Source organism: Lissotriton helveticus, chromosome 1_1 (assembly GCF_964261635.1).
Source record: "Lissotriton helveticus chromosome 1_1, aLisHel1.1, whole genome shotgun sequence".
Taxonomy (NCBI): Eukaryota; Metazoa; Chordata; class Amphibia; order Caudata; family Salamandridae; genus Lissotriton; species Lissotriton helveticus.
This window is the reverse complement of record NC_136057.1, coordinates 1,888,847,619-1,888,872,590: the sequence shown is the minus strand read 5'-3', so window position 1 is coordinate 1,888,872,590 and position 24,972 is coordinate 1,888,847,619. Positions and strand designations below refer to the sequence as shown.

Genomic DNA, 24,972 nt, shown 5'->3' with positions numbered 1-24,972 from the left:
ATAATGCCAATATGAGATAAACCACCTCTAAGTGGGACACACGTACAGTTTACATTATTCAACAATCTGTCATGCCTCAAATTCTTCAGCGAATGTCTGGAAATATACAACCACGTGTCATAAATGTCCTCCCTACTTAGAACTTGACCGTAACACACTGTAATACAACTATTTCACACGGGCATGTGCAAACATTTACACAGATGAATAATCTACTGTCAACAAAAGCTTCAGCTTTTTTCACAGATTAGTTCCAAGAGGGTTTGGCTTTAAGCCACAACCTTCCTAGAAACATCCCTCTGCATACGTCAGATGTGCTCCGCCCTTCACATGTTTATTATGGAGTATTGCTTGCGCTTCAGAGTTTAGTGAAATGTAAATGGTGCACCAAATAACTTTCACAATTTGCCTACTCCCACTGCACCCATCTTTCGGGCGAACACAGGTAAAAAAAGAGTTACATCTGTCACAATTGCTTCACTTCTAAAGTATCTAATTCATGTTTGATCTTTTGAAAGCTTATAGACACTCTTGGAAGAGTCCAAGCATTAATCTGTGTTGTTCTATTACTCTTTGTGCACAAAGCACACCTGCAGGATCATTGGTTGATCTAATTCGTAATGTCAACAGTATTGTTATTTATATAATCTGTGATGTCATTTAGCATTTCATGGGTGATTTAATATGTGAGCTCATGAACAGTCCATGGTAGAGCACAAGTTACAGCCAGTTCAGTAAACTACAACTGGCATACTTCAGTGGTGATGTTATATTAACTGGTGTCTCAATGTTCATTTACTCCAGACTACTCTTCAGGAAAGTCATTATTTATGCTCCGATTCCAACAAAATGGCTTTCAGTGGTACCTCATGTTGTCCTAAATACAGAATGTTAGCGCTATTGTTTTTATATATTGGATTAACTAATAAAACGATATTTACTATAATTATATTAAACTAAAGTCTACTACATACAACAATATAATTCTTACCTTAGAAAGTCTGATATTCAGGTCCAGCTCAGGCAGTCCCCGTCGCTGACCCATTTGAGGAAGGATCTCAAAACCTGGCTCCTCAACTGAACCTCCACGCCCAGGCGGATCAGCAGCCTCCCTCCCACCCCCCTTCCACACACACCCCCACCCAGCGCCTGGATACCCTCACTGGTAAGTAGCCACGCTTTACAAACTCCTGATTGATTGATAGGTTACGCAATATTTTGGAACTGGTATTTATGACTTTCACCGTCTTATAAAGTAACTCACTTGTACACATTTTTTCAACTTTAACAGTATGAAAGGCTGAGTTAGTCCTGCCAAGTTTAAGCGTGAAATCTGAATTTGCACCTAGAACTCTTTATGCAGGCACATTAACCGCTGAGCTCTTTTACTATGAAGGCACAGTGTTTCAGTTCTAGAACTAAACATGCATATTTCCCCACTCACTGCTTAAGTCTGCTGTTATGCACTCTTCCAGGGCCACTGCTGTACTCCAATATAAAGTGGGCATAGGCATAGCTTGAATTGGTGCAGCAGTGGGCATAGCTTCCATTGGTGCAGCATTTGCAGTGGGACCGGAGCATAGAGGCCTGAGTGGTCCACTGAACTCTGATTATTACTGTATTTTATCATTTAAATAGCAGTCAGTGGGCCCATTTCCTTCCTTTCTGTAGGGCCTACAACACACTGGCTACACTACTGGTTTTGTGTTATATACTGTAGCAGTTTTAGGCTCATTAGCACACAGCAGTAGTTAAGTCATGATCGAACTTGCTAATACTGTTTTTTTTTTAAACTCAATTAAAGGGGCGTGGCTTGGCGCCCGCGAGTGATGGCGGTGCTCGAGTGAGGCTCCGTCGCGGCTCCGAGAGACAAGCCGGTTCCTGTGTGCACACTCCTGTGAATGACTGCTGCCTAGGCGTCGGAACATGTCCTGACTGTGTTTGATATCCCTGGAAGCCTTCACACGCCTCTGCGACGTTGTTCTCGGCACTTGTAAGTTATGTGCAGAATCTCCCGGTAGCGGCCGCCATCTTACGATCTCTGCGCAATGCGCACTATTTTGCAGTCACTGGACTACCGGCTCTACATTTCAAGCACACGATACCAGTGCATCCAGTTGGGCTTATAGACCTTCCTAATGCCTGTATACTTCATCTTCAGCTGAAGTTAAGCGCTGTGTGACCCTTTTTTTGGCGCGTCCGCCATTTTGTGAAGCGTAAGGCTCATATCTCCTCATGAAGTCCCGTCTTCCCTCATAATTACAAGGGAGTTGTTTACCATGCCTTAACTTTTGTCAACGCTTCATAGTGTTTACTCTCTACCTTCACCTGCAAGTTGAGGATTACTTTACTGCATCTCGTTTTGTTGTTATTCACTGCCAAGGCTCCTCAATACTATTCATTGCTGGCTTCCGTTATGTGTCTGACTGGGGCATTTCCTACTTACCTGCTCAAGGCTGCCAGCATTGTGATTGCTACCTTGCTGCCTATTCCTTCAAGTGTTCTCACCAGGTAAACAGTGCCTTGTTTTCATGCCAGTGGACAGTTTCTGCTCTTCTACAGTTATCACGCTGCTGTACACACTTGAGTACCGTGGTGATGACTCTATCTTATCATTGATGCATTTAACTACCTTTGCACCCCTGTTTTGCTCTCTCTCTTGGTAACTTCGTTTGTATATCCTGTGCCTTCTACTACGTCAGATATTCTACGGCTTTGTTACATGGGCAGACTTAAATCAATGTCGCACTCGCCTAGCATGACTAAACCTCATATTGTGAAGAATTCTAAAGTCTTCTCAGCCTTCTCACAACTGGAAGATTCTCTTAACTCTTCTGGCTCAGACACAACAATGGATCCTCCCAGGCCTTCACAAGATAATTCTAAAACTACTGTGAAGAGACTAAAGACAACTCCCCCTTCGCCTCCAAAGCAAAATGTACAGGTGTCTATGGAGTTATTGCTGGATGAAATACGATCCTTGCGCCCTTTTATGGAACAGACTAACGTTAAGCTCCAGGTCCTTACAGATAATTGGTCGCAAATGGAAACAAGGGTGACTGCAGTTGAAAAATCCGTTCAATCTTTTCAAGAAACATCCTCCACTGTATCCCACTTGAACTCTCAAGTCTCAGATCTTCAACGGCAGGTGGAGCAGTTGGAAAACAGGAATAGACGTAATAACCTCTGTATTTATGGTTTAGCTGAAGGACTCGAGGGGTCCGACTCAATTGCCTTCTTTCAGTCGTTCTTGCCCAAGCTCCTGCGTTTACCACAGGACAAATCCCTCAACATTCAACGTGCTCATCGATTGGGTCGACCGCCTTCCTCTACATCTCCTTCACAACGGCCTAGGGGGGTCATCCTCTATTTTCTAGAATATACTGATCTTCTAATGGTACTGGCGGCTGCCAAATCTTCCTCGAATTTGACATGGTCTGGATCATCCCTGTTCTTCGCACAGGACTATGCTAAAGCTACTGCCAATCGTCGCAAGGTTTTTCTGAGTTTGAGAGAAGACCTCCGTGCGATGGGAGCACGATACGGCCTCTATCATCCATGTTTGTTCAAAGTTACCTATAATAATAAGACTACAACATATGAAGACCCAGTACGTTTACAAAGTTTCATCAACGCGCACAAAACGTCTGCCATGGATTCCTCTGGACCTTCATCCTCTGCTCCTGGTTGATTAGTGGTCTTGTGATTTTCTTATTGCTGTTGCATTTTGCTTTCTTATTCCTTTTCAGAGACTTCCTTCGCCTTACAGTTGACCTTGATTGTCTTTGATTTTTATGAGGCCCACTTTGTTGGTTCTTCGTTATATTTGCATGGTGGTTGTCATTCGTTGTTAGTTATGTTCTCAACTTAACTTCTTGTCATGCCTTAATCCTTTATTTTCCTTTTTGTCCTCCCAGGATTTTTTCTCTGTTTGATGATGTCTCCCGGTCCCCGCTTCGTTGTCCTTGGATGTACCGCTTCACTCATGTGGCTCCCCCCCTCCTCCACCCTCTCTCGTACTTCTCCTTTGTAGTTATGTTCTTTTTTTGTTCCCTCCTTCGTTTCCCGTATTCATCTTTTGTTCTCTCCTTTTGTTTTCTTCCTTTTCCCTTGCCTTTTCCTTTGCTTTTGCTCCTAAGTTTATGTCCTGTCCTCCATCCTCTTTTCAGACCTCCTTGCTTATGTAAGATTTGCAATCCATGTTCTTCAGGTTACATATGTCTTTCCATTTTACCCTTTTTTCTTACTCTATGTCTGAATTTCTCTCTGGCTTCTTCTCATTCTATTCTCCATGCTCATGCTCACGTTTTCGTCTATTTTCTTCTTCTCTATCTCAGCGTATCTATACTGCTTTTCATTCTCTTTCTGTTTCTTTCTTTCTATTCATGGGTTTTTCATTTACTTTTGATATATTGCATATTTTTTGAAGTTATATTATTGCTATGTCATTGAATATATTGTCGTGGAATGTGAAGGGTATTAATTCTCCGATTAAGCGTCAACGGATTTTGTCACATCTAGCCAAACTGAATGTTGATATCGCTTTCCTTCAGGAAACTCATCTCTCTGATGCAGAGTCTGTTAAGCTTAAACGTGGATGGGTGGGTGAAGTCTTTTACTCACAGGGTGATGGCAAACGGAATGGTGTGGCAGTCCTTTGTCGTAAATCACTCCCCTTCCAACTTCTTGCCCAAGAATCGGATAATATGGGTTGATGGGTCTATGTTAGACTATCACTTAGAGGTGTTCCAATCTCTCTCCTTAATGTCTATGGCCCAACCACCGGTGAACCTCTCTTCTGGGCTGAATTTTCTTCACTTCTCACCAAATTTATGGACCACAATTTTATCCTGGCTGGGGATTGTAATCAACCTCTCGATCCCTTTATTGATAGGAAATCCATGGCCCCTTATGTTCCCAACAAACCACACAAATTGTTCAGCCAGCCCATTTCCCAACATAAGTTGGTAGATTCCTGGCGTCTTTGTAACCCGAGATTACGAGAGTATACTTTTTACTCTCCATGCCATCGCTCCCAGTCGAGATTTGACTATGTTTTTGTATCCCATAATCTGGCTCAATCGCTTTTGCATTCTGAGATTGGCCCGATTTTGCTTTCCGATCATGCTCCTGTTCTCACTAGCGTTGATGTTTTTCCTAAGGTTGATGGTCCAAAGAGATGGCGCTTTAACAACTCTCTCCTCTCTGACCCCAAGTTCACTGCCGCCTTCACTTCCTTTTTTGATGAATTCTTTTTGATTAATGATACCCCTAGTATTCCGAAACACACTATTTGGAATGCCTTTAAGGCAGCAGCACGTGACTTTATTATTGGTTACGTTGCGAACAAACGCAAAGCTGCTCGTCATTTCACTAACCTTCTCCTTTCAGATATTAAGAGATTGGAACACGCCTATTTCACCTCTCACTCTGCTGATAGTCTGACGGCCCTTGTTGCAGCAAAAATGAAATTTAATGAGAAATCCACGGAGGATGCTTCTTTGTATTTGCTGAAATCTACTGCTAAATTTTATGGGGGTAGAAACAAGGCAGGAAAGCTTCTAGCTAACTATCTAAAGATTAAACATAATAAGTTAAACATTGAATCTATTTATGATTCTGGTGACACCTTGAAACACAAAGACGCTGATATCCTCTCCGAGTTTTCACGATTTTATGAGACCTTATACACTTCTGAAACCCAATCCTCTCCCAGCTCCCTCGCTCATTTCTTCTCTACTATTCAAAAGCCACCCAATTTCCCTCTCGACCTTTCCTCTTTAGAATCTGACATTACACAATTGGAACTGCTCACTGCATTGCAGAACCTCAAACTTAATAAGGCTCCTGGTCCTGACGGTTTCACCGTTGAATTTTACCTCCACTTTTCTAAGTTGTTGATTCCAAAATTACACTCTCTCCTTCACGTCTTTTGTGCTCAAGGTGCCTTCTCGGGGACCTTTTCGGATGCTCACATTTGTTTAATACCAAAACCTGGGAAGGACGCAAAATATTGCAAAAACTACAGGCCCATATCCTTAGTTAATATTGACTACAAGCTATTTGCTAAGACATTGGCGATCCGTTTAGATCACTTACTTCCTGACCTCCTTGGAGAAGAGCAATCTGGGTTTGTTAAAGGCCGTTATATTACGGACAACACTAGACTCTTATTTAACATCCTGTCAAAGTCGTCCCATTTTCAACATTCACTTGCAGCGATTGCCTTAGATGCCGAGAAGGCGTTCAATAGGGTTGAGTGGCGTTACCTCTTTCACACTCTTGGGTGGTTTGGTTTTGGCCCTAAATTTATTTCCCTAGTCTCTCTATTATATTCCCACCCAAGAGCTGCAGTTTTTGCAAATGGTCAAATTTCCTCTTATTTTGACCTAGGTAGAGGCGTGCGTCAAGGCTGTCCTCTCTCCCCTTTCCTTTTCAATCTTGCCCTAGAACCCTTTTTGTCCAAACTCCGTCAAAATCCTGCTATTCATGGCTTCCGAGTTGCAGATTCCCATATTAAACTCGCTGCATATGCCGACGACATTTTACTTTTTATTTCCAACCCTGCAGAATCTATCCCTGCTTTCCTAGATGAGGTTCGGAATTATTCTTCTATTTCTGGATATAAGCTCAATCATGATAAATGTGAGATCCTTCCTTTAACCAAATTCACTTTTAAACAAGACTTTACTGCTTCACATTTCACGTGGAGTCCTTCTCATATTAAATATTTGGGATTGTATGTCACCCCCTCCATTCCAGACACTGTGTCCTTATGTATGACCAAATGCACACAAAAGATTGCGGACCTTACTGCTAGATGGCATCCGTTATACCTATCCTGGTGGGGTTGTCTTGACACTATTAAAATGATGATCTCTCCCATAATCCTATACACATTGTCAAACATCCCTGTTTCCATCCCAGCAACATTTTTCAAAAAAATCAATTCAACTCTGTCCTCCTTTTTGTGGAACTCTAAGAAGCCCAGAATGTCCCTTGCTAGACTTATTTGTCCCACCTCTGAGGGTGGAGTTAATTTTCCTGACTTCCCTGCCTATCAGAAGGCCTTTTTATTACGCCAAGCTTCACTCTGGCTGCAAGATCCCACCTCCCCTTGTCCTTTGTGGACTAAAGTTGAGCACACCCTCCTTTCCCTGTTTTCTTTTGCAGAATATCATGCTTTCTCCCGTAAACCTTCTTCGATTCCCACTCCTATCCGCAAATATACCCTTAAGCTCCTATTGTCTGCTGCTCCTTCTCCTCCCACGACTATCGCTGATTTCCTCTCCTCCACCATCTGGCATAACAAATACCTCTTAATTGGTCACAAGCCCTTCTACTGGAAAACTTGGAGAGCTCGAGGTTTGATTTGGATTTCACAGCTCTTCTCCGGTTCCACCTTTCTACCCTTTCCTACTCTCTGCTCTTCCTTTGGCTTGCCCTTGTCTTTTGCTCTCAAATATCTCCTGCTTAAAACTGCAATCCTGGAGGTCTACACGCGACTGTCACGTTTGTCCCCTCCCCCTGTTTCTCATGACCCTGCTCTTCAACTTCATTCTCTCTTGCGCACCATTTCCAAAGCATCCTCCATCTATAAATACCTTCACACATGTGAGTTCACCAGGCCTAAATCCAAGGTCGAAAATCAATGGGAAATTGACCTCGCTACAGACTGGCCGATATCCTTATGGGATAAGGTGTGGATAAAAATCCGTAAAACTTCTAGAGCGGCTTCTCTGACACAATCCTTGTTTTTCATATATAACAGATTACTTCATACTCCTTACACACTTCACAAACGATTCTCTGCTACCCCAGACACATGCTGGTCTTGCTCCTCCCCCAATGCTACCTTATTTCATATGTTATTTCTCTGTAAACATGTGCACGATTTTTGGTTACAAGTTGGGGCTCAAATTAATGTTATTTTTCACACATGTATTCCTTCTTCTCACACTCATCTTTTTCTGGGTAGTTTATCCTCTTGCTGGGAAGAAGTAGATATGTATGTTCACATTGTGGATTTGTTATTGGCTGTTGCCTTTCAGCAGATCACTGTCAATTGGAAAAATTCATCCAATATTTCTTTTAAAGCATGGTGGTACAATGTTTGTCATAACCATAGACTTGATAATGCCTTTGTTTTCCCTATACAATTAGCAGCTAAACGTGCAGACTTATGGCTCCCTATCACGATATACTTAGATAATTGCGCTGCCCACTTTTCCCGCCCAACGCCTGCTCAACAAGAGGTTCCCAAACCTCCATGATGCCCTTTCCACTTCCTTGATTATCTACTATGTTATTGCTTTTTTCTTCTTAGTTCTTATTAAGCTTTTATCTTGTGATTGCTGTATCTTATATGCTTATTTCCAATTACCCATGATCAGTATTATGTTGTTTATTCTCTCTTACATATTGTACCCTATTTCCCCCCCTTTTTCCTTTCCCCCCTTCCCATTTCCCTCCTCTTTATTTGCTTATATTATGTATTGATGCTTATTTTTTCTGCCTAATAAAATTTTCTTGAACTTAAAAAAAAACTCAATTAAAACAATCCCCAAGAGAAAACAAGACAGTGAATGGTGGCACACAGTCAGTGGAGGTGTTTTTTCACATCAGCAGCTGATTTTATTGTTCTAGCTGGGGCATCTGTAGCCATTTCTAGAGGTCACCAAAACTTGCAACTGGCTTCCAGACAAACCTGGAGACAGTAATGAGAAAGGGCCAGAGTTTTAGTTTTCTGCATACTCTGATTTACCTCCAGTCTGTAAATGCTGGATGAATCAGGATTCCAACTTGATTCCCACAGTTCTTTGGGAGGGGAATCACTTTCACTACTCCAATTGGGGTGTGAAAAAGGACACTTCAATTGGGAAAAAGCTGGGTTATTAATATGCCGTAAACAACGCACTAACAATTAGTATTAACCCTTCCTCCATGCTCTAAACAACTTCAGACCTCTACGTCCCCCTCCCCCATTTTCTTTTCAACAATAAACTTATAAGCAATGTTACGGTCTACATTCCTCATCTGCATTCAATTCTGTACCCCGCTGTTTCGCTTTGCTTGCCTAAACTGGACCAGGCCCACCTCTTGGTTCTCCATTCGTCCTCTTTTTACCACTACTTCGTTTGATCATCCTTTTTGCTCTTCTACGTTCTTTGAGCTCTCACTCCACGGTCGCCCATGCCATATTCACCACCCTTTTTTTAGTCCTTCCATCACTTCTTACAAAAGCAACTTTTTTTTCCAATACCAGCCAGTGTACCCCGTTTTGGCGAAACATTTGAACACAATCCACCCTTACTTACCAATCCAATTTCTTTTGACTTACAAAGCCCCCAAATTTTCCTGTTGATCCCTTGTTGTGCGCTGTTTATTGCTGCAGCTTCATGGGTTCTCACACATTTTTCTGGTGAACAGCTGGGTCCAATAAAGGCCTTGCCATTTTTCATCATGTTTCTCAATTCTAATCGTGTTGCATGCCTCAGATATCCCCAAAAATTATGATACGGGGTCTGGTGGGGGGCCATTTAGCAGTCGGAACCCACAGAGTGCACATCAACTGCCCCCACACCATGTACGCTAAATCATAGCATTGGACAGCACATGCTCAAAATCCAAGCCTAGTTGTTAACCAATGAGCTGTTTCCTTGCATGATCTCCAGCCCAACTCACAATGGAATGCTGACACTTGTAGATCTCTTTCTTCCTAATCTTGCTCTTAGCATCTGCAAAGCATGGTCTGGGGGCTCAGTGGACTAATGCATTCACTGCGGGGGTCTGTGTTTGACCTCGTGGACACAGGTTCAAATCCCAATGGGTTCACTCAACCTTTCATCCATCTGAGGTTGATCAGATGAGTGTCATCGAGTTGGGTAATAATAAGCTTCTGTTATTTAGCAGCAAGAAAATGCACTCTACAAATGCACATGTTATATTTTAATTCTGAAATCCTTTCTTTATTCCCTGCTGCCCACCTTCTCAAATAGCCCCACGTCCAGTCACTTTTCCATCTTTATATGTCCCTCAGTCTAGCTACACTTTAACCCAATCAGAAACCTTCTGTAGCTGCCCCTATTCTAAATGTAAGTGCTGAGTCACTCTTCATCGGTCGCCATGTTTTCATAACTACCAGTACTGGCCTGTCAATCACATTTGAGTTATCTTTGTGCCAAAAAATGGCCCTCTCAACATGCCTCTCAACCTCAAAGACTTCCTTAACATGCTTCCTGGGCATATCTATTTTTCTTCTAATGATCTTATCCATACCACGTTCCTCTTCCCTTATTTATCTTTCTTACTTCTTTTCATTTTAGTACCTTTCACCATTAAATAAATATATGTCATCCCTGATCTGTCCCTCATATCTCTTTCGCCCAACTACTTCTGATACCCAAAATGCCCCATAGAACATGCAGTAGATAATTCTGCCTTCCGGGTGGATTTTATATAGGAAAGGAGCCACTGTCATGTCTGTAGAACCTGGGCATTTCAGTACATACTCAAAACAGTGGTTCACCTGGAATTTATCCATGCAAGCTTTGTAGATAAGCAAAGAAATGTATTGTAAGCATGCAAATATTTAGTAAAACAACTAATACACTCTAACCTTATGGGTGCTTTTAATTAAATCAGAAAAGTATAGTAACTAACACACATAGGGGTCGATTCCGATTCGGGAAACAAATCTGTCCGTCGTAGTCGTTTCCGTACGAATCGTACGAATCCATCCAAACCGCGTAGTACGATCCATTCCGAGAAAATGCGTCCGAATCATTACGAACCGTACGGAAATGAAAGGTGAATCCGTACGACATCGACCCGCACAGTGAACCGTACGACTCGTAAAAATGCCGTACGACCCACCATGTACGATCCGGACCGGGGAATGAGTACGCAATTCGTACGGTAAACGTCGCGTATGAGCAATTCTTACGTAGGGCAACACTATCAAATACGCACCGTACCCCTAAACTCAAGGGGTGTACGCACGGGGTGTAGGCACCGTACACCTACGACACTGGTGTATATGAACCCTACCCCTACGGTCCATACACCTACGATCATGGGGTGTACGCACGGGGACATACGCACCGTACCCCTGAAATCCAGGGATGTACGCACTATACCCCAATGCACCGTACCCCTTCAACCATGGGGTGTACGAACCATACCCGGGGGGGGGGTCCGTTTCATACGCATTTCGAGGCGAAATCTGCTTTTATGGATGTTTTAAGCTCCCGTAGAAAAAGAGTCGTACGGAGTGTTGTCGATACAATTCGTACTGCGCGGTCCGAATGCGATTCGTACGGATTAGTGAGTCATACGGTCTTCGGTACGATTTGTATGGAGAACTGCTTTGGGTACACATTGTACTACATTGTACGTACGGGTACGGTTCTGCATACGATTCGTACGGGAAAAACGCTCCGTACGGCTATTCGGTGGGCATTTACCGAATTGGAATCGACCCCATAGTGTAGTAATTTGTAGACCCCATAGAAATTGTACAAATGACACATACAAGGTGCAATAATGCAAAATCAATGAATGTGCACTGTGTCCAAGGTCAAACAGCACATACAAGTGAACAGGGAACAATTTTATATGCAGGCAACAACTTTCAATATTTGTTTACAAAGTACACATAAGCCAGTGATAAGTAGTGTGCTTTAGTGTCAACAGAGTTTCAAACTCTTCAGAAATGTTGAGTTCTGTCAGGACAATGAGATAACAGGGATATCTATGTGGGTAGCCATTAAATTATGATTAATGAAGGAAGGGTATTACTTTTTTTGGTTGGCTAGAGTAATAACAGGAATATTATATACATAGGGCACACCATGCAACATGGAGCAGGTCACTAAGGAGGCGGTAGTAGAAATCTCCCCTAAAAAGAAGGCCCCGAAGTCGGGAGGGAAGCTGAGACGTTGTGGTCCAAAAGGGGAGTGTGTGCTTGCCAAACCTACGGCGTCGTTAAGATCATATTTTAAAATCGTGGAACAGGTCGAAAATTCCCAGGAAAAAGGGAACAAGTCCCAGAATGCCCCTCTTCCTTTGGAGAACCGATTTACTTCGTTAGCAGGACTTTTACAGGGTGAAGAGATACAAAGCGAAAACGTAAGTCCAGAGACAACCCCTACTCTCAGTCCAGATTTATGTTCTAGCCTTACCCCAACTAGCGCTATTGTGTTATCCCAAGAAAGTACGAATTTGAGAGGGGTGGAGAATATTAATCAACGGGGAGGTCAAAATTCTATGGAAAATATGTTCCTAAGATGTTCCTAAGTTGCAACACGATATTTTCACAAATTTTGAGATATCTGAGTCTAACCAAAAGGGCATATGAGATAAATGCGAGATTCTCGAGGAGAAGTTGGACAACCTTGCGCTGCATACTGGAATTCTAGAAGAGAAGGTTAAAGCTCTGTCAGTAGTAGTAACAGGCAACTCTAAGGATATTGAGCTACTCAGAAAACAGAACAGATCGCTACAAGAGGACCTGGAAAGATTGGATACTCAATCACGATGCAATAATTTGAGATTTCTCAAAATTCCAGAGGGGGCTGAGAAAGGAGATGTCAAGGCCTTTATATGTGGCCTGTTGAAGGAGGAAGTTTAGAAGGACAGGCCAGAAATTGATTGGGCGAAGGAGATTCAGAGGGCCCATTGGGACCCCTTCAGGTTGAATCCGGATCAGAAGACCCCTAGGAAAATTCTGATTAACTTTTGACTTTTGCTGTGAAAGAGCTTGTGCTGGAATAGGCCTTAAAGGGGGATCCTTGAGCCATGTTGGGTTTTCTTAGCATATCAGGTCTGACCTGGGTAAGAGGACAGCCCAGAGGCAGTGGGAACTGGGTTCCAGTATTCATGAGTTGAGAAGTAAGGGAGCCCAAGTCCAGTTAAAATTCTCAGTCATGTTAAAAATAATGTGCCAAAACAAAATGCACAATATAAGTAACCGAGAGGAAGTGGATATATTCATATCACAGATGGAATGATGAGACATATGATATAAGTTTGTGTTAAAAGGGTATGAGTCCTTAATTTAGTTGAATTGACATTAAGTCACAGGTATAAAGTGGCTGTTTCCTTTCTTTCAAATATTTTCATTTTTCTTAGATCTCTCCTCTCTGGGTGAGATGAAGAAGATCGCAAATGGTGGCTTGCATCGCCCAAGGTATGGAGAGGGGGTTTCCTGGGGATAGGGGGGAATTGGGGGCACTGGGTGTGGGGAGCAAGGGGGGAAAAACAAAAATAGTCCTCACTAGTCTATTTCTTGAAGGGGTGGAGATAAGATCAGAAATGGCTAGGAGCTGGAATCAAGATGCATTATACAATATCTGGCACTATAGTCTTCTAGCATGGATATGTTAAAAGTAGTTAATTTTTTAACATGGAATGTTAACGGGTTGAGGTCCAGGAGGAAAGTGTCTCGGGTTTTGGAAACTCTTAAGAAAAGCACAGCCCAAATCAAATGTAGGCAATGTTTTGATCAATGTAGATGGATCCAAGAGGTAGTAAGCTTTGATCAGAGGGGGAGTACTAGAGGAGTTGCCGTTATAATCATGAGTAATAATGGAATAAGATTAGTTAAATATGAAATGGATTGTTCAGGCAGATGGTTAGTGGCAACCATAGGAATTCAAAATAGGCCTCTGATTTGTGCAGTATATTATGGGCTGAATAATGATAACCCAGAGGCTCTAATTAAGTTGGAAACCTGTCTATTAGAAACAACTGCACCCATTGTATTGGGAGGAGACTTCAATCTAGTTATGGATAAAAGGCTAGATAGGACCTCAAAAGCTAAGTACATTAATCCACCAAGATTATTTTCTAGATTGAAAAGCATGATGAAGGAGTTTAATTTAATTGATATTTGCCAAACCAAGATGAGGGAGGTCAGAGAGTTTCCTTTTTATAGTAAAAAGTACAGACACCACTCCCGTATCGGTTATTTTTTATTAGATCAAGATTTATGTGGAGATGTGATTGGGCTAACGCATATTCCCACAATTTTATTTATTTATTTACTTGAGTTTTATATAGTGCTGGCTAGACCCGAAGGTATCAGAGCGCTTTACATGAGGAAAGTTACATTGGTTTCAAACAAACAAAACCAAAAAACACCTCCTTCATCAGAATCGCCCATGCCCGCCGCAGGCACAGCAGGAGCCGCAAGCTTCAGCTGGAACTCCTCGCATCAGACGCGGCTCCACCCTCCTTCACTCCACAGCCCCGGTATCGTTCGGTAACAGTACAGAAAGGGACAGGATTCGCTGAGTCTACGGAGCTCCGAACGCAACCATTGGTTCCAGAATCGTTCCGCTGCTGAAGGATGGGTGACCGAGCCGTGTAGGTCCAGGCAAGTACAGGATATTTTGCTAAGTGTCAGGGTATGGCACGGAGCTCACGTCCTCCATGCCCGGCAGTTGGCCACGCCCCCCTCCTTGAGGCTTTAGGGGTGAGGCGGGGCCTGATATTAGATTGGGCCAGACCCACCCCATTATTTTATTAAAAAGTATGTATTCCTGCCACACAGTGGGCTTTCTGCCCTCAAAGTGGCAAATTGGGGGCACACTATCCGTCTGCCCCTGGGGGTAAAAAAGACTGGTTTGATCCTTTTTTGGATGTGGGTGTCTCCAATGCCAGAGTGCAACACCTGCAGCACTTTATTCTGCCCCAAAGGCGGGTAGATTTTCTACCCTCTGGTGGCAGGTTTGGGCAACCTCTCAGATTTGGAAAAGTCTCCTATCTGCCCCCCCGGGGAGGGGCAAAAAGACACCATTGACTCTACTGAGGCAGGGGTATGGCTCGATGCCAGGGTAGGCTGCCCCATCCTTTTGCTTGTTCTGTGCAGTTTTAGAATCCATAGTGTGTAATAGGCTTTCTGCCCCTTGGGGATGGCAGATTTGGGGTGAATACCATATTTTCCCCCATGAGGGTCAGGAAATCTATTGGGCCCTGGGGTGTGGCCACTCCCCCAAAACAACAATATTGCATGAGTGCAGTCCCTAATGTCTAGTGGATTTTCTGCACATTGGGGGGACAGATTGGGGTAATCATTGGGGTGCCTGCTGTGTTTTTGGGGTAGGGACATGGCCATGTCCGTTGTGAGCAGCCCGACCCATACTTTTAAAAAAAAATGCCCTGGTGACTAATATGCTTTCTTCCTCCAGGGGGCATAATCTATTTAAAAAAAGCCAAAGACAATCAATGTGGCAAAGAGGCCAAGAAGGAACAGCACCACAAACATTGGAAAATGGTCTTGTTGGATCTTTGCATTTCGGTTTCTCGTGGCTGAAACAATCCTGTCCGACTGTGTTAGAATGGCGTGTCGAGCTCCAGGCCACTTCCCTGGCCCCATCAAACGATACTGGAATGGTGTACAAGAGCCAAAGAAGAGCTCCAGAGCCAACCATGGGTCGGTCAAGAAGAGACATGGGATGTTGGGCTTGGCACCAACCTCTGTGGCAAGCTCTTCAAAATATTTAATCTGATCCAGCGGAAGGCTGTTCTGCCGTACTGTGCCAAACCTTGGAGACAAAAAATAATATCATAGTTAACTGAAACTGTTGATAAATAGGAGGACGGTTGGGCATGGAAAAGAGAGCTTGAAAATTTGATAAGGCCACTTAGGGATGAAGCATCATGTAATATGCCATAGTAGATTTGTCATCTCATAGGGTTAAAGTAACAGATGGTATTGCTACCGAAATCAATGGCATTTATTTCCTTGACAGCCAAAAGATGCTCCAACAACATGTAGCACACAACTACTGTTCACACCCAGAAACCTAACTCACTAAAGTGAGTTACTGAATTTGCATGAAGGCATGTAATTTGGAGACTTTAAGTGTGATTTAATGGATCATGACTCAATGTAGAGTAGCAGATGTGACTTTATTCACCCAATGACAGCCAATGAGATTTTATTTATTCACCTAATTGTTTTAATATTTGGCTCATATGCCACCAGGGGTGACAGAGTGCTTAACAACAGTAGGTTAAGTGTACATGCAGGAAAAATTCACAAAACAATAACATGGTGTGCACAATGGATCATAGAAAGAAATATACAGTCAGTACATGTGTCTGATGTAGCACAGCATATACAAAGTTAAATAAAAATTGGATTAGAATATATAGGCAAACTGTAGACAAAGGTCATCAGTGAAGACCTTTGACATATAATGGACTGTATAAAAGCAAATACATATGAAGCAACATTTGGTGCTAGAATATCCTAGTTAGAATATCTTAAATATCAGAAATCACCTTTTGAAGGAATGCTAGAAACAAAAATCTTTGCAAAAATCTTTTGAAGATAATTTCTTTTTGGTCATTTGTCTTTGCCCCTATACCTCAGGGTTGAGAAGCTCTAAAATGGTTTCTATACTTGACTGTAGGGATCAAAAACAGCAAGCACGGGTAGCTTGGCTGTCCTGAGCTGGTGTCCATAGACTGGAAAGAAGGGGTGATGATGTGGTTACTGATTACAAACTGTGAGTTACATTTTGATCCATGCACACACAGGAGTTTGCACTGGGGTCAGATTTCTGAGTTATGTTACAATTAGTGCGCACTGCTGTTTTCTCCTGAAATCAGGGAAATGATCTGATAAGAAAGGCAAAACAAAGAATGCAGTGCATTAATAACATTATCAACTTTTTATGCTATGTTTGTAAGTGAAATCTTGGATTAGGGGGTATTTAATACATCCAGTACATACCTTACCCTGGCGCAATAGTAATTAATACACTACCAACATCAGGCTAATCAGCCTTTGAGTCCGAAACTGGTGTTTGAAGGCTGGTTGACTGTTTCAGCTATTGGATCAATTAAAAGTCCAAAAAGGCAGCAATTCACCATTGCTAGTGGGACGATATTGAGAGTTAGCCACACTCTCCTGATCCCAATGTAAAAACAACACCCTAAAGAATCAAATGTCCACTCGCTTGCCATTGGAATGGGATGCTTTAGTCTGCAGGGAAGCAGAGAGGCTCTTGAAGCTTTAGGGGTGAGGGTGGGGCCGATGTTAGGATGGGCCAGACCCACCCCATTATTTTATTAAAAAGTATATATTCCTGCCACACAGTTGGCTGTCTGCCCCCAAAGTGGCAAATTGGGAGCACACTATCTGTCTGCCCCTGGGGGTTAAAAGACTGGTTTGATCCTTTTGGGATCTGGGTGTCTCCAATGCCTGAGTGCAACACCTGCAGCACTTTCTTCTGCTCCAAAGGTGGGTAGATTTTCTACCCGCTGGTGGCAGGTTTTGGCAACCTCTCAGATTGGGAAAAGCCTCCTATCTGCCCCCGGGGGACGGGGGGGGCAAAAAGACACCATTAACTCTACTTGGGCAGGGGTATGGCTCGATGCCAATGTAGGCTGCCCGATCCTTTTGCTTGTTCTGGGGCCGTTTAAGAATCCCTAGTGTTTAATAGGATTCTGCCCCTGGGGGATGGCAGATTGGGGGTGAATACCCTATTTTCCCCCACGAGGGCCAGAAAATCTATTGGGCCCTGGGGTGGGGCCACTCCCCCAAAACAATATTGTATGGGTGCAGTCCCTAATGTCTAGTGGACTTTCTGCACCTTGGTGTGGGTCAGATTGGAGTAATCATTGGGGTGCCTGCCGTGTTTTTGGGGTAGAGGCATGGCCATGTCCGTTGTGAGCAGCCCGACCTCTACTCTTAAAAAAATCCCCTGGTGACTAGTGTGCTTTCTTCCCCCAAGGGGCATAGTCTATTTAAAAAAAGCCAAAGAAAATCAATGTGGCAAAGAGGCCAAGAAGGAACAGCACCACAAACATTGGAAAATGGTCTTGTTGGATCTTTGTATCTCGGTTTCTCGTGGCTGACACAATCCTGTCCCACTGAGTTAAAATGGCGTGTCGAGCTCCAGGCCACTTCCCTGGCCCCACCAAACGATACTGGAATGGTGTACAAGAGCCAAAGAAGAGCTCCAGAGCCAACCGTGGGTCGGTCAAGAAGAGACATGGGATGTTGGGCTTGGCACCAACCTCTGTGGCAAGCTCGTCAAAATATTCAATCTGATCCAGCTGAAGGCTGTTCTGCCGTACTGTGCCAAACCTTGAAGACAAAAAATAATATCATAGTTAATTGAAACTATTGATAAATAGGAGAACTGTTAGGCATAGAAAAGAGAGCTTGAAAATTTGATAAGGCCACTTAGGCATGAAGCATCATGTAATATGCCATAGTAGATTTGTCATCTCATAGGGTTAAAGTAACAGATGTTATTGCTACCGAAATCAATGGCATTTATTTCCTTGACAGCCAAAAGATGCTCAAACAACATGTAGCACACAACTACTGTTCACACCCAGAAACCTAACTCACTAAAGTGAGTTACTGAATTTGATTGAAGGCATGTAATTTGGAGGCTTTAAGTGTGATTTAATGGATCATGATTCAACGTAGAGTAGCAGCTGTGACTTTATTCACACAATGACAGCCAATGAGATTTTATTTATTCACCTAATTGTTTTAATATTTGGCTCATATGCCACTAGGGGTGACAGAGTGCTTTACAACAGTTGGTTAAGTGTACATGCAGGAAAATGTCACAAAACAATAACATGGTGTGCACAATGGAGTATAGAAAGAAATATACAGTCAGTACATGTGTCTGATGTAGCACAGCATATACAAAGTTAAATAAAAATTGGAATATATAGGCAAACTGTAGACAAAGGTCATCAGTGAAGACCTTTGACATATAATGGGCTGTATAAAAGCAAATACATATGAAGCAACATTTGGTGCTAGAATATCCTAGTTAGAATATCTTAAATATCAGGAATCACCTTTTGAAGGAATGCTAGAAACAAACCTCTTTGCAAAAATCTTTTGAAGATAATTTCTTTTTGGTCTTTTGTCTTTGCCCCTATACCTCAGGGTTGAGAAGCTCTAAAATGGCTTCCATACTTGACTATAGGGATCAAAAACAGCAAGCACGGGTAGCTGCAGCAGCTATCCTTGGCTGTCCTGAGCTGGTGTCGATAGACAGGAAAAAAGGGGTGATGATGTGGTTACGGATTACAAACTGTGAGTTAAATTTCGATCCGTGCACACACATGAGTTTGCAGAGGGGTCAGATTTCTGAGTTATGTTACAATTATTGCACTCTGCTGTTTTCTACTGAAATTCATTTCTCAGGGAAATGATCTGGAAAAAAAGGCAAAACAAAGAATGTAGTACATTAATTACATATCAACTTTGCATGCCATATTTGTAAGTGACATCTTGGACTAGGGAGTATTTATTACATCCAGTGCATACCTCACCCTGGGGTAATAGTAATTAATACCCTACCATCATCAGCCTTTGAGTCCGAAACTGGTGTTTGATGGCTGGTTGAATGTTTCAGGTATTGGATCAATTCAGAGAACGAGATGAAGTTTTTGGGAAAGTGGTGTGCCCTACACAAGAAAACTGTTGTCTGGTGGGAGCTGATTGTTTTCAGAGATTAGTTTGATTTTTACAATGAGTTTAGAAGGAAGGAGTTTGGATTAAAATAAAACGTTATGATTGGGGTGGCTTGAGGAGTGCTTTGGAGGCATAATTTGAGGATTGAAGGGTAGAATGTGTGTACAATAGATTATCATGATTAAGGAGCCCAAAGATGTTGTTTAGATTTAGATTCCACAGACAAGTGAAGAATGCTATTTATTGGCATTCCCTAGATAATTCGTTTTACATATGAACCAGAAGCATAAATAAAACAAGCATTGGCAAAGCCAACCAATCTCACCTACCTTTACATACAGGTGAGACCAACTGGCATTGTTTAATGCTTGGTTAAAGTAGTCTTCACTGCCTGTTAATATTGATGTTATATCTTCCATATTTCTGCTGCAGTTTTTCTAATGACCACTAGGTGGCACTGAAATGAAAACTGCTTTTATTTAAACGTGGCTCTATGCTACCTTTGGGTAAGTCAAAAATCAATTCTCCCTTTTGAAATACTTTAAAGCATGCATACATAAACAGATATCCGCACCAGTCATATACAGTCACCAACAACTCATCAAGGTAACACACCAACTCAGGATGTCAAGGCACTTATACAAATATTAAATGAAAATCCCACAATAATTTGATAAAAGCATACAATTAAAAAAGTTCCAAAATACATTCAATATACCGTAAAAGACATAATATATTACAATTTTACAATTTGTCAAAATTCCAACAACCTCCTAGAAAGGAATGTAATGAGACATTCAAATTTGTCTAATAGATGTTAATTTGAGATAATAGACTGCACACCACAGAGGAGTTAATGCTCTGTCTTTGTATAATTACTGTCTTTAGAAAATTTAACAAAAATTTCAGCATCAACGCTTTTCGGGGATCAAATCAATCCGACCACCTTCATCAGGATAAAAAAGTAGTTCAATCTTCTTTCCGTTTAAAAAAAATAAACAAAAAAATTCCATAAAACCTATTATATAAAAGAAATGAGAAAATATTTCTTCACACAATGGGAAACCTATTGCATTACAATATTTCCATTCGCCCTGTTCTCATTGTGCTTGACAAAAACATTGGGAGAATTTTCTAACTAAACCATGTTACTTTTTTTAACACAATTCTGTGTAAAAAACACCAATAGGTGCTCCAACAGCCCTCTGTGAGTTTACCCCACTCATGCCTTCATTCCACTCTCACCACCACGTGCCACCTGCTGTGCCATCATGCTCTTTACACTGTTTTGAAAGCAACTTACCGGTGCCAACGCACTTAGTAACAGGCCGTGTTTAATAGAGGCCAATTGTTCACAGTTGGCTTTCGGTATTTAAAATAGAGGTATAAATATATCCTCATCATCAATATATCTTGGCAAGTCTGGGCTTTCTATTACCCCTGTACCTCCAGTTCACATACCTATTAGACACCACTGTGTCACTGTGGAGTTTTGTTAAAAGGATGCTTTGGTTCAGGGTCAGCAGTCCATCTCTGCCTCCTGCTGTATTATGAAAAAGACAATTTGCGACAATTTGCGACCTATTTCCCTTCTCCCCTACTTTGCTAAAATTGTGGAGAAAGCAGTAAATCAACAACTGTCTGCATTCGCAGAGACCAATGGTCTGCTCCACCCATCTCAGTAGGGATTCCGTGCTTTACACTCCACGGAGTCGGCCCTACTGGCCTCAACGGAAACTCTACGGAGCTACGTAGATGAAGGTCAGACAGCGGCACTCATTATGTTGGACCTCAGTGCCGCTGTGGCGCATCACACACTGCTGCAGTGTCTCAGAAAGGGAGGAGTAAGAGGCAAAGCTTGGGAGTGGCTGGAATCATTCCTTACAGGCCGCAGTTTCCAGGTTGCACAAGGACAGTTTAGGTCCAATGAAATGATACTCAAGCAGGGAGTTCCACAAGGCTCCAGTCTAAGCCCCACCTTATTTAATTTGTATGTGGCCCCGATTGGAGCGATCACAGACAAATTCGGGGTTGAGACAGTGTCATACGCAGACGACACACAATTGATCGTGTCGCTCACGCAACCAGAAGAACAATGCGCTGATAATTTTAAGAGCTGCATGCGAGAACTGGCCAAATGGATGACGGACAACTGTCTCCGTCTTAACGGAAATAAAACAGAGGTACTGATCATAGGCAAAACCCCATCAGTATGGACCTCAGCGTGGTGGCCAGACGAGCTGGGTGAACTACCCACACCCAGCAATCTAGTGAAAAACCTAGGAGTCTGGCTGGATAAAAATCTATCCTTCGACCACCAGACCAAACAAGTGGCAGGCACGTGCTTTGGCATATTACGGGTCCTTAGAAAAACATTGGACCTTATGCCTACGCCGGTGCGCCTAACCCTAGTCCATGCACTGATAACATCCAGGCTGGACTACGGAAACGTACTCTATCTAGGAGCCACCGAAAAGTGCATCACTAGACTGCAGCGCATACAAAATGCGACGGCCCGCCTGACCTTCAACTGCCCAGAATGGCATCTTCACAAAAGGCTCTAAAAACACTTCGCTGGCTCCCTATTAGGGAACGGGTGAGGTTTAAGGCCCTCTGCACAGGACATCGTATCCTAAACGGAAAAGGCCCTAGGTACTTGCTCAACTATCTTAAGCGGTATGAACCCACACGCCAATTGAGATCATGGGGCACGGGACTGGTGCAGGTCCCAAAGGTAAAAAGAGTAAGAATGGGTGGAAAATCCTTTAGAGTCTCGACCGCTAAACTGTGGAACAAGCTGCCAGAGAAGATGCGACTGGAAAAATCTGAGCTGACTTTCCACAAAGAACTAAAAACAATCCTGTTTCCCAACCCTTAAGGCCTCTCATAGGGCTTTGAGCCGCAACCAGAGTCCCACGACTAAGGAAACAAACAGCAGCTTCTAGCGCGGGGACACACCAGCAGGTGTAACCAAGCGCTTAATAAAATTTATAATAATAATAATAATAATAATAATATATATATATATATATATATATATTTTAACTGAAAAAAAAACATGGGTTTCAGGGACGTTATAGTTAATTGGACATTTCACTCATACAAAACTATAGAAATTCCTCTGTTATAGTTAGTTGAGCCAACTATAACTCGCGCCCCCGCAATGCACTGCTGTTGACGTTAGCAGTAGGGATATAACATTTGCCTTTACTGGTGTAAACCAGGACGCCTACCTACAATGTAAAAGGGAGCCCAGCCCAGAATCACATCTGAAGACCAACATATGTCATAGAGTTACTGATCATGCAGCTCAGACACCCATGAAGGCCACAACACCCACTGCCACCAGCCTCAGGACTTCCACCATGGACCACCCCCCTCCCTACTACCACAGAGGCAGCGCAGAAAAGGACATCGGACCTTCCAAAAACAGCATGGTCCCTCAGCCACACAATACTTGAATATTGGCAGACATGGCAACCAACTATGTGTGAGGACGCAACTCACCCATAAATAATAAAAATGCACACAATACCAAGTGTAGCGGTGATGTGCTGGACAGACCTCACAATGTAGAGCACAGACCTCTTCTTGTGTACATATACTGCTGGTGCTTGTAGTGTTGTGGACAATAGATGCAACCTGAGGCAGTGGTGAAGATCTCGGTCATATAGCTGTGTTGTCCCCCCTGGAAGCGCAAGTGCAGTGGGCTAGTCCAACATACACCCCTCCAGCGCAGGAGTATGAATAAATACCAGTGTGGGGGTAGCTTATGGTCCTGACGAATGCTTAGCTAATGAGCACGTGAAAGCAGAAACATGTTGACCACGATGTTTAAAGAACAATATGGTTCAAATTGACTTAACCATTAGTTGTCCGTCTTCACTTTGTTTTTATTGAAGGTGAACTGTCCCTTTATTAAAATTCATTCAGGGAATGGTTACATCTTCTTTTAATCACCCTTTTCACATATGGGCACTAATCCACTAGCCTATACTAAAGAACCCAATGATGAAGCTAGTCACTGACTTTGTTGGTGCATGAGGGTTCATTTTTCACAGTGTCTTTGACTAATTTCACCGTTTTTCTCTGATGTTAATAATTTATCTGGTTACTCTTTTGTTGTTTCAAGTGATTTACCTAAGGGGTGTAAGAGTGCCTGTCTGACCCTTTCTCTCTTGTTGTTTGATTATGTATGGCAGCGCACAGCTGTGAGAGCTTTTTTAGTATTAATTAAGTGCACCGCCCACACCTATACGATGGAAGACTTAGGCCTCTCATATTCCAAAGAGGAGGCCGATGCAATTTTAAATGACCCATCTCTTTTTGTTGACCCACTGGTCTCCCAGGCTATCTCACAAACCACAGAGTTGTGGGAGCAGAAAAGGAGTCGCATACGTGCCATTTTACATGGCACTATGCTTAAGGAATATTTACTTAACAACACTGCCCCAAAAGGTTTGTTAGTGACGAATGCCCCAAGAATTTTTCTGGATGACATTGTATTCAGGAAAGAGTGGGCGCAGACACTGGCGTAACGAAAAGTGAGGGGGCCTCCCTGCACGGTACTTAGGGGGGCCCCCTCGGGGCTCAATCAGGAGCTCTCCTGGCCGGAGTTCAGTGCCGAGGGGGCCCCTTGGAGCTAGGGGCCCCCAGCACCGCGTGGGCTGCGGGGGCCTGTGTTACGCCCCTGGGCGCAGATCGCCTGGCATTGCACGCGTGACTGGCCAATTTTGATTATAAAAATAGCACTTCGCCTGTCGGAGGCTTTACAAATAGAGATTCAGTCCACAGAAAATCATATAAAAACCACTATAACTGGCTATAAAATAAAATTAGATGAATTCAATAAAGAGCTCAACGAGTATAAAGATAATTTAGCACAATCGATAGTCCAGAAATTTCAAAGAGATTTGAAAAGGTGGTCCTATACTAAGGTCTATCCATATGCTAGTTCAGACTACACCCCACCAAACCGTACAGAGTATAATTCGGAAGCATCGGACGATACTAATTCCAGTGGGTCTAGTTCTGATAGTGTAGGGAATAGACAACGAGGAAGAGGAAGGGGCAGAAGATACCAGAATGCTCAACCTTGGTACCCCTATCAACAACAGGGAGGAGGAGGCTTTCATCACAATGTTTACCAACAACCGCCTTTTCCGCCCATGATGGGCTGGAACCCACATTTTGCACCACCTCCCCATTTTCAAACCAATATGTACCCCCAGCCTTTTTTAGGGACAGGCCAGAGAGGCAGGGGCAGAAAGAGAGGTGCCAATCAGGTACATTGGGACCAGACAGAGACGGTGGGGGACAACATGAGGAGCAAGACCCTAGAGCAGAGAGCAGGCCCCAGCAACCTGAGAGCTTGATCACCAATCTATCATCTGTACCTCTAACTCCAGCAGAAATTACCGTTTAGGAAAAAGGGCTTGGTTATATACCTACACCTCGCCTTGATCGGTTCAAGTTACATTGTGAACTAACCGTTTTTTTTCGTAAACTTA

General features: G+C 42.9%; 1 protein-coding gene across 2 annotated transcripts in view; it reads right to left on the bottom strand.

Annotated features, from left to right (window-relative positions):
* Nucleotides 1-15,896: 15,896 nt before the first annotated feature.
* Nucleotides 15,897-24,972, bottom strand: part of LOC144754535 (dimethylaniline monooxygenase [N-oxide-forming] 2-like) — a 425,016-nt gene continuing 415,940 nt past the window's right edge. Inside the window, exon 9 of one of the 2 annotated variants that reach the window (XM_078642466.1) lies at nucleotides 15,897-18,103. In XM_078642466.1, coding sequence (XP_078498592.1) covers nucleotides 17,761-18,103 — 343 coding nt within the window. In that variant the 3' untranslated portion in view covers nucleotides 15,897-17,760. The remainder of the gene's footprint in view (nucleotides 18,104-24,972) is intronic. The other variant, XM_078642472.1, reaches the window with a different exon arrangement.